Raw genomic sequence first — 11,306 nt, 5'->3', positions numbered from 1 at the left:
GAGAAGACAGTCCAAGATGTTCATGAACATCAATAAAACTTTATGACAACACAATTCATTACCATTGTTTGGATTAATACTGTAATAATTACACACTTTTTACATTATGAAAATAAGTCATAAATAGTGTAAAAATAATTCTGAAGATCAACTTCTCACAAACTAGAAACCCTGTAAACAAGTAAAAAAGCAAATAAAGACAAATTAGAAACTGAACACAACGCAATTATCTTCAAACTGCAAATTGAAAACCACACACATCTTTTGCTTCAGCAACGTCAGCTGGAGAAATTAAAATGAAACTGAAATAAGAAATCAAACAGGAAAATTCAATTTTTCAGTTATATACACTACTGAGAAAAACAGGTTAAAAACAGGTTTGTGCCATATTTACAGTAATAAGACACAACACATTCTTAGAATAATCAATTACATGAGACTGGCCCACAAAACATTAAGAAAAATATGCAGTGTAATGCTTGCCAAAATTTTTTCTTTTTTGCGTTTTCCTCTCATTTTGTATTTATGCAATTTTTTGGCAATATAAAAATAGCTGCACATAGAGATGAACTTTAAAATGTAAAAATACAAATAAAAATATAATATTTTCTAAAGGAAAATCAGATACATACATCTTTTAAAAATGTTATTAAGTTGCATGAAACATATACAACAGTATAAAGAATATTCACACAAATGTCAATAATATGTAAGACATTGTTTTGTGAATCCAACTTATTAATATTTCTGAGATATGTGAGAATATCAACAGCATTTTGAGAGCTGAAGGTACTTTTTAAATTAAATTATCAATATCATAACAGGTCAGGTTGAAAAAGTCTTCCTATTCCTAAAAGGACAGTTCTGTCAATAAGCAGTACAAGGAAACTTATGTATTTCAATACATTTGAAAAATCAGACATGCCATTAAAATGTTTGAGCATGGGATTAATGAAAACTAAATCCACTAAGACTTTAAGTTGGAAGGGTATTTCTGCTATGGCGTACAGTAAATCTTGCCAATATGAAGATATCTCAACAAAAGTGGAGGAAGTAGGTAGGGACTGAAGGTCAGTGAAATTATAATTGGACAATCATGTTAATTCTCCCAGGAATGAGTAATTTTAACAGCCAGAATCAAACACATATAATTGTTCATAATGGTTATTTATGAGAATATAAAAATATGTTGTTATGGTCTTGACTTCCTTGAGATTGCAAGGGTTTTGTTTTGTTTTGGTATAAGTTGAAAAAGTTCATTTTTGGTAATGTTAATTATTAATAATAACTTGATTATCAAGAAATAGGGAAAATATCAGTATTGGCATATTCCTGTGACTAGTTATTAGAAGACATTAAAACACCACTCACCACATAAGCATAACTGACTTCTGAGCAAGATAATATAGATGGGCAAAAAAGAAAAAAAAGAGGTGAAAAGCGGTGTTAACATTTTATGCTACAATAGTAATGTTAAAAAAAAAATCTTGGAAAAGTAAGCACATTTTCTAAGTGATAAAACTATAAGATATTAAAGATAATTTTTCTATAGGTACTGACCTGCTGATCTGACCATTTTCCAAACTAGCAGAGGACATATAAGATGAACTACTGGATGTATAAGTTCTTACTATCCTTTTAGAATACTATGTACAGGAAGTCAATTCAAGAACAGATATTTTGGGGGATAGAAATACATTATATTCTCATGTTTTCTATAAAATCAAATAAAAAATAAAAATTTGCCAAGATTGCTTTTCCTATGAAAATAAAACTAGAAGAAAAAAATTAGGCCTATTTGTGTGTCAGGTATGGTATGAATGCATGCAGACTTGTCTAATTCTGGTTTTGTCACACTTAACCAAATTATGTAAGCTAAAAGATGATCATGAAAGTTGCTAAAAGGCATATAGTACACACACACAAAAACACACCATGTAATAAGAGGATCCATGATCCAAGTAAAGGACACATCATCTACAAGTACAGTTTTGTTTTGTTTTACATTAAAGAGACTGGTCATTGAACCATAAATACAGCAAATTCATGAACTTTAAAAATAAAATCACGCACTAACAGTTTAGGAATGCTATTAAACAGAGAAAGAAATTATCCATAGTAGAGTTGCACTGTTCATAAAGAAAAGTAAAAGAAATCCATCAGCACCAGCATGAATGAAAACCAATTTTAAAGCTAAAACACGTACCAATTTGGTATCCTTAAAAGATTCTTATCAGAAATAAAACCTGATCTTGACTTATTTATAATGTCTTTCATGTATTTTTTTGTAATCCTCTATCCAACAGTATAAATTAAAAGAAAGAAATCTTTAATAAAAATATGTATCTGCTAACACATATATCAGCAGACATAATTTATTAGTTCATTTGGCAATTATTTGAGGATTTCCTATATTGATAACAATGAATGGTTGAAAATATTTTAGTAACTGAAAGTTTAAAATTATCCATAGAGGTTAAGACCTAGTAATTCCAATGAACAAAGAGAAGTACTATCATCCCTTTGTTTGTCTCAAGGAAATAAATGTAATAGAAATTAATAATTTTATTCCTTTAATCATGGAATAAAAGTCAATGTTGTCAAGTCAGCAAAATCCAATATACACAAAGGACAGAGCAATATTCTTAAAGGGCTGCATTTAAAAAAAATTGTACATAAAATGATTATCTTTTGAGGTATTCTCTTTAGAAGCTGTGCAATTTTTAAATAGTGATTCATCCTAAGACCTGTTTCTACCAGAGGAGTAGAAAGAAAGATACATAGGATGAAATATAGCCACCAGATTTATTTCAAAACACTATTGTTTGTTTTCTTGAAAAGAATGTAGGTATATTCACTTTAGTTCATTTTCCCAATCTATTTAAGACAATTATTTCAGACATTAAATAATAATACCTTATTCTAACCGTGTCACACAAGAGATGGCTAGAAAAATGCCCTCTGTTGTTTTAAAAATGCCAATTTGGCTACAGTCTGTGGAATGTTACCAAAAATGTGACCAATTAGATTGATCTAATATTTTGAACACCTTTCCAATCTTGAAAACTTAATGGAAATAAAAAGAAGGCATTTTGTATATTTGATATAGCATTTGGCTATATCAAATGAAAGAGATCATAAGGACCTTAGGATTATATTGTCTTATAATCACATCTTAACTATTGTCAGTATAAGCCAATGATGAGCTAATTTTCCCTCTGGTGGTAAAAACCTATATATGAAATTAGAAAATTTCCCACAAAATGGCATTAAGTCAGGAGAAAAATTATATTGTCCCATGAGTTAAAAGTAACTACTCCTCATTGATGATGTTTGTCGTAATGGAACTTTCCCATGCAGAATAAACCATGTCAAAACATGTTACCAACACATTACTGTGCAAAGAAATGCTCAATCTAATACAGGTGGGTAACTTTTGAGAAAGATGAGAAAATACTCTCTTTATGGCAACTATATTTCACAGCTTTTTGAGATCTCAGATTTGGTCTGTGCATAAAACAAACATTTAGAAATGTAAAAAAAAAAAAAGATAAAGAAATCTAAATATAAACAAAACTTAGATCTAAATAGAACTATATAAAAATAGAAATGAGTTAATATGATCAAATGTGACCAAATCTTGACTTTATCTTAACTGGTAATCACTATGTATATAAGTTATTTTCATCATATGAATAAAAAGTCAAAAAGTACTGAAAATTTTGGTTAACTTTGATACTTTACAATGACTGAAGTAAAAGTGGAGCTTCTTTTCATTCTCTTCAATTTTCAGAACAAGAGAGAACGAAGTTAGTAGAAAGTCACCCTGACCATTCCAAGTTGTCAAGATTTGAAGACTTTTCTTTAAAAAAAAAATTGTTCAAACAAATATGACAAAAGCGTTTCAGCTTAGTATTCCTTCGACTAAAAAGAAAAAGTATATAAGAGAATTTGAAAAACTTTCTGTTTCTAGAAATTTGTAGAAAATGTTTAAAATGGGTTCCATCTTGGAGAGAAGGGAAGCTCTTACATCCGCTTCAGTTGTGGTTGTGCAGTGCGCCCCCTTCCGGACACAGGATGTCTTCACACTCCTCATCCTCAGAAACAGAGGCTGCCATTCCAAGAATCTTCTATCTGAAAGAAGTGCTGTATGTTTCTGTATTAAAAGCACCCATATTATCACCAGTTGGAATTCAGTTTATTTAAAAATAAAGTCTGCTGTTCTGGGTGCCTGCATTTGTAAACCTCTCTCCTACTTGGTCACACGAGAGACAGCGCAGGATGCTGAACTGGTCCTCTTTCTTGGTCTTCACTGCCAAGGACAGCCCAAGGAAAACCGGTGGCACAACCAGCTCAACCCCTTGCTATTGACACCAAGGTGGCCACGTGAACCCACAATACTGGAAGCTGTAGATCTGCAATTGGAACTGCAACTCCCTCAAAATACAAGAGCACTGGTGTGTGCTCTCTCCACACCTTATCTCTTTTTGGCAATAAGCCATGGTGTAACCCCCTTGAGATGACAAAAATAAAAATAAAAAAAAAAGAAAGAAAGAAAAGAAAAGAAAAGCTCAGATGTGATTAAAAGAGTCACCAAGAGGCATGCGAGCATCCGAAGGTGCACAACGAGCAGATGTGGCAGTCATGCTTTTTAGTCAGTGTCAGCGGGTGATGTGAACTCACTGCTAATAGTGAAGGTGAGCAGGGGTGTGACAATAAACTCTAAAATCAGTCAGTATAGTACATTTTCATAGTTTTGAGTCCATATTTGGTTACAGTTTTATGTAAACTATGTCATGGCACCTTTTGTCCATGCAATTAACAAGCCCAAAGTAAGAAAATAGCAAGAACAATCATTCTTTATCACTGATATGTCCATATAAATACGTATCTTTACATAAAATAAAGAGATACTGATGTTTTTGCAGGCTTCTCACTAGTTTTACATGTTGCCCAATTTTAGATGTAAGCGAAGAAAAGATGAACATGGCACTACTGCAAACAGGAAGAAGCAGCTATACGTAAACATATCTCAGACTTATAAAATCTGCAATTCAGTTTTCAGCTATAAATACAAAAAGTGGACCATTATATACACAACTTCATGCTTGGAAGGTTAGATTCATCACTGCAGAAAAACAAACAACAAAAAAAGACAAATATGTAGAATTAGTGGTCTAGGATAAAAATTCCAAAATTAACATTTATTTTAAGAAAACTGGTAGAACGCTGAATAGAGGACTTTTTTGTTTTTGTTTTTGATTACTGTTGTTTTATGCAATGAGCCAATCAACATGTATCCTACACATTACTTTTCTAAAACTCCCATGCCATTAAAATTTCTAACCTAGATTCAACCCACATTTTCTTTTTGCTGTGAAGAAGTTTCAGTGTTTGTTTCAGTAGCTATTCTGGGAAAGCAGAAAATTAAGATATTTAGCATATATGTGTCATAATTAAAATACATGTCTTATTTATAACTTTCATAATTTCCAAGCATTAAAACACTTTGGAAAAGGGTAAGGACTCTGACCTCAGTGGCACTGTCAAGTTAACCGACACCTGATTACAACACTCTGCCCTTTTTTTTTTTTGGTGACAGAGACAGAGAGATAGATAGGGACAGATAGACAGGAAGGGAGATCTTCGTTGCGGCAGCTTAGTTGTTCATTGATTGCTTTCTCATATGTGCCCTGACTATGGGGGCTACAGCAGACCAAGTGACCCCTTGCTCAAGCCAGCGATCTCGGGGTTTTGAACCTGGGTCCCCTGCATCCCAGTCCGATGCTCTATCCACTGCACCACAGCCTGATCAGGCCAACACTCTGCTTCTTGTTCCTCTTTGTTTTGCTCATCCTGCTCTGCTGTGAGTGATGTGCAAGGGAAGCCTGCCTGCTATTAGGTCTTTAGCTTCCACTGTGACCTAAGGTACCATAAATCTCTGGTTCCACATTAAAAAAAAAAAAGATTTATTGATGAGAGAGAGAGAGAGAGAGAGAAAGAGGTGGGGAGGGGAGAAGGCAGAGCATCAACTCATAGTAGTTGCTTCTTGTATGTACTGTGACCCAGCAAGCCGGGGTTTCAAAACAGTGACCTCAGCATTACAGATCAACACTTCCAGGGGTCCGCAAACATTTTACACAGGGAGCCAGTTCACTGTCCCTCAGACCGTTGGAGGGCCGCCACATACAGTGCTCCTCTCACTGACCACCAGTGAAAGAGGTGCCCCTTCTGGAAGTGCGTGGGGGGGTGGGGGGTGGCCCGCGGATAAATGGCCTCAGGGGGCCACATGCGGCCCTGGGGCCGTAGTTTGGAGACGCCTGCGACTGCATCACCACAGGTCAGGCTGGTTCTGCATTTTGAACAGCCATAATTATTAAGGTTTCCCAGAACTAAAGTGAAGTCTGAGAGAACTGAGGGGCTATCTTCTTTGAGGTAGAAACTTATAGAGCAGATCTTAGAGATGCTGACTTTTACTCAAAAATAAAAATCAACGAGAAAGGTAAAAATGTCCATTTCATTAATTGAAAACAATTGTTTTTCTCTCTCCAAGAAAAATAGACGCTACATTAGATATGCTTAAGAGGCCGGAAATTTTGTGATCTTTAGAGCTAGAGTCCACTTCATGTTTATGCATGTTGTGTCCACGCCAGAGAATGTGCCTACAGGAAGCGTTCCTTTCTCCAAACGCTCACTTATCTCAAATTTCAAACAGATACATTTTTTAAATATCAGTGTTTTGTAAATAATATACAGAATTTTAAAAACTACCATCCATACCCTAGATTTTAAAATTTAGTTAAAAAAAAAATCTGTCACCTTGGTTTAGGTAAGTTTTGCTAAAATACCTGTCAGCTCTACTGGGAATAATATGGTTTAGTGAACCATTTTTAAAAATAAAGGCTACAGTCTCTTCCCTATTAAATAGTTTTACTCTCCATACGAGGATGGATGACAACTTCAGTAGTCTGTAAGTCTTTTCTTAATCATAAATTCTGTTATTTACTCACTGTATGAATCACCCTGTGCATTGGTACAACATTATGCTTCAAAATTTAGAAAATTGAACAGTGTCTAAAAAGCAAAGTAATTTAAACAAGGATCAAATCATTTTGCATAAAAATAACTACCGAAACAGCACGGCCAAGGGAACTTGTTTGTGCGTCACAGTGATTGACACGGCCACCATAGTGAAGTTTCGGTCAAAATCTACCACTATGCCGCAGGGCTAATAAACACCAGGGCCTCAACAATAATGTTTAAAAGAGGGGCCCACATAAAACAGGATTAACTAAAAGGAATCTACTGGCCTTCTTTTTAAAATACTTTCAAAATAATTTGATTTGACTAACAGTGTATTTGAGATAGCTAAGCTGACCACATAGGAGATTTTAGAACATTCCATTTTTCTAATTGTTTTACTCTTTTTTGGGGAGGAAAGTGTTGGGAGAGGTTGATCACAATGATTTGCATTGGTGTGTTGGGAGTGTGGTAAGTCATATGAAAGTTTTATCATTGAGTTATTATACTTTATATAAGAAGATGCTAGATTTAAGAAATCTTTGATCTTATGTAGACCATGGTACCTGTTCTGTGGAAAAATGAGTACTTAAAAAGGAAATTTCTGATTTTCTGATGCCTTTCCTATTACTAGTAGGTTTGGCCTTTTTATGACCCAAAAAGATGATGAGTACTTTGCTTGTTGCCATTATTATGCCTTCACAGAAAGGAAATGATTTAGAAGCAGCTGAAAATTATGTGAATCCAAGTTCTGAGTAGTGGTAGAAAGCTGATAAAGTAAGCCTTTCACATCTCCCTCTATGTAAGGTATGCCAATGACTGTATTAAAAAATCATTATAGCATTAGATTATAGGTCAAAGGTTAGACAGCAAATGGTAATTCCAGCTCAGGATGGTATTAGAAATTCTGAGAACAGGGGTTATGATGGTGGAAGGATATTTTTCTCAGGTGAAGAAGAATATGATGATAGCCCCACCTTTCTGAAAACCACCTGACCTTAGATTGAGATACAGTAATTATCTCACAGGCTGAAAGTGGAGTTTGGGAAGCTACTAAATAAATGACACTGCTCAGAAAGAAGGAAGGTGTTTTTTTTTTCCCTGGTCAAGTGGGGTGAGACTAGTTAAGCAAGAGAATAAGTTACATAGACTCTCACCAACATAGTTGATGAGCTAATATGAAACCGAGAGAGTGACATTTCTGTTCACCATTCTGCAGTCCTTATGTAGGACTTGCAGAATTATGATGATGAAACATGCCAGACAAAAATTACTGAATAAGCCACAAGGTTTTAGAGAAAAAATTTCAGAGTGCTCAAAGCAGCAGGTATACTTCCGCCAGCCCATTTTTACATCAGTGGAATTCCTTTATCCTTCAGTAGCATATATGCACAGTCCTCTACAGGTTCTTGTGTCAAGGCTTGGCATTCCCTCAGCACAGCACAGCACAGCACAGACACTGCTCCTCACTGCTCAGAGTTCTGCCCTTGCTTCCCATCTAGTCTACCTCTCGTTCTGTTACTAGCTCTGTGCCTTGGAAGTTACTTAACCTCTTTCCTCTTTGGATTTCAGCTTCCTCATTGGAATCATTGAGGATAACACCCTATGGAGTTATTGTGAGGATTAAATAAAATGATACCCCTTAAATGAAAGGGCTTATAGATGGTTCTCTGTCAAGGATAAGTTCCCTTCTCTACAGAGTGGCCACAGGCAGCCATAGGAAGAGGCTGGAATTGACTAACACCACAAAGGACACCGACTTAAATATAACTGGAGTTTCCTACATAAATCAAGATATTATTGAATAAAAAAGATCATGCTTCCATTTTCTGCTTTCTCAGCTTGTGACTACTATTGACAGGGTTCTACCATGTATTTGCATGTTTGCCTAAGTAATTGAGTGTAAATAGAAAAAGAATCACAATCAAGAACAGTTTTAAACAGTAGGAAGACAAGGAGTTTACTGATAGACAAGCCAGCTGTTCCGAAAATGCACTGCCTGCCCCTTTCCATTTCACAGAAAGGATTAGACAGGGAAGGTTCCAAATTGCAGTGTTTTCTAAGAATTGATTTACTCCTTAGTTTAGGAAGAAATTAGCAGTAAACATAGTAATCAAAAGTTGTTCTGGAGATGGAATCTTTTGCTTTTTAATAAATCCAAACAACTTGCAGCAATGTCAAATTCATTGCTCTAAATGGAAAGGGCTAGGCCAGGTGAAGAGAAAGGGAAAATGCCTCCTTTAGAAATAGTTCCATAAAACTTACCTTTTGCCAACAGCCAGGCATGGGTAATCCATCTGGCCCCTGTGTCAAAGAGAAGAATAAGAATTCCTCAGGCTCCACAAAAGTTCACCTCCTGGTTCACATGCTCAGACACTTAAGAAATGGATTTCTACTCCTTAGGTGGCTTTAGTCACAGGCATCTTTTTCTAATTATAACAATTAACTTCTAATAGAATACTCAATGTTAGTTAAAATAAAGAAAATTAAAATGTTTTTCTAGAGAGAGTATACATTTTGAAAATTATATATAAAGTATAGGTAAAATATGCCTCATTTTGAAAAAGTAATTTACAAAGCATAGTGGTCCAGTCAGTTCTTCATTTAGATAATAAAGCTGTACTATTTCTTTTGATTTCATTAAAATACATTTCACAATTATCTTTATTAAATAAACTGAAATCACTTCCTGGTCCCTGTAGTCTATGGTTGAATTCATGGTAATGATGAATAATCACTGATGAACCATTTCTATCTGAAGTTTATACTCTTCACATGCTATTTTTTTTACTTTTCTATATAGAAAGCAGATAAAGTAGAATATATTTAACCAACTGAATTAAAATATAGGTAGCTTATCTATATCTTTACAGTAAAATGTCATCTATAGCGTTCATCAATTTATCAAAATTCTACAGAAGCCAGTTAAATTCTGAATAAACAAGAGATTTCTAAATGTTGCAAAATTTATTTTCATTTAAAGTGTAAACACTCTTCAGATACAAATGATATGCCTAAAGCAGGGACAGTTGGTCTATGATGAGGCATGCTGTGTTTTCTCCCAACAAAATGATTGTAAATATTATTTTTTATCATTACCAAGCAAACAAAATAAAAGATTGGGCACTAATATTGATATTTTCTAATTGTAATTATAAACTAAATGATTTTTTTCTATAAATACAGTGTCTTAAAAGACTTCAGAAACATAAAATTATCTTTATAGAATCATGCTTAGCACTAAAAAATAATATAAGAACATGCAGAACAAGTATAATCATCAACACAACCATAAAATGTTTTCCTTTACACCTCAGAAAATAGGAATATACTTTAAAAAATGTAATAAATACCCACTTTGAGATAGCTTTCTACTTGGGAAAAATTCAGTAATGCCAGATTGGTACAAGGAGAAGGATCACCCAGTAGAATTTTAGATTTTAGTACAAGGAGGATTTGGAGTTCATGCCAATGGAGACAAAGGAGTTCTGTCTACTTTAGGAAAGTGAGTTTCAAAAGGAGAGACCATTAAATCGAAAGGTTATGTGACAAAGAAGAAGGTTTGGGCTGTAGACTATTATCATCTTCAGAAGCTCATAGCAGCTTGGTTTACTTCCCTGCGGCCTCTTAACTGCGTCGCCTAGAAACAGCGAACCCTTGACCACAGAAGCTTCACTCTGTAGGTTGGCCTCATTTACAGCCTGACAGAAATTTAGTGGAAGAGGCAAAAATGCCTTTACTTCCTTTAGAGGAAAAGAGAAAAAAGTTTAATTTAGGGGTAAAACCCAAAGTGATGGCCTAGCTGTGCCTTTACATAGAAGCTTTTCATGTAATTTTAATGTAATCTTTAAATACTTATTGAATAAATCAATATTCCCCAGAACACAGACATGGTACTCATGTCAGTTGTGAGAACGATGTCAGAAGGTTAATTTGCAGTCATTGGTAGAAATGCATGCGAGCTCTCTTCACTCTGCAGTCACTGAAGGAGCTATTCATGCACATGCATGTAGTGTGTTTATCATGTAAAGCTTGGTCCAGAAGCACCACTTTACACCGGGAGAGATGATTATGTGATAAACAAAGGAACTGCATGCAGGGTGGTAGGAAAGAGAAATACTGTACCAATTGGCAAGGGGCATCCAGCCCATCCAGGCCAGGCTGGCCTGGCTCCCCTTTTTCCCCCTTAATGCCACGGAATCCCTGTTTGTAGAGATTAACTTACAACGTTACCAACAAGAAATCACTTAGCACAAATTCTGCTAAATAAATAACCACAATAACAA

General features: G+C 34.8%; 1 protein-coding gene across 1 annotated transcript in view; it reads right to left on the bottom strand.

Moving 5' to 3' along the window:
* Positions 1-3,772: 3,772 nt before the first annotated feature.
* Positions 3,773-11,306, bottom strand: part of COL25A1 (collagen type XXV alpha 1 chain) — a 603,455-nt gene continuing 595,921 nt past the window's right edge. Inside the window, exons 35-37 of the mRNA XM_066232766.1 lie at positions 11,146-11,223; positions 9,286-9,324; positions 3,773-4,513 (exon numbers count right to left, since the gene is read on the bottom strand). Coding sequence (XP_066088863.1) covers positions 4,478-4,513; positions 9,286-9,324; positions 11,146-11,223 — 153 coding nt within the window. The 3' untranslated portion in view covers positions 3,773-4,477. The remainder of the gene's footprint in view (positions 4,514-9,285; positions 9,325-11,145; positions 11,224-11,306) is intronic.

Source organism: Saccopteryx bilineata, chromosome 5, assembly GCF_036850765.1.
Source record: "Saccopteryx bilineata isolate mSacBil1 chromosome 5, mSacBil1_pri_phased_curated, whole genome shotgun sequence".
NCBI lineage: Eukaryota > Metazoa > Chordata > Mammalia > Chiroptera > Emballonuridae > Saccopteryx > Saccopteryx bilineata.
The sequence above is the reverse complement of the archived record's forward strand: the minus strand, read 5'-3'. Positions and strand labels throughout refer to the sequence as shown.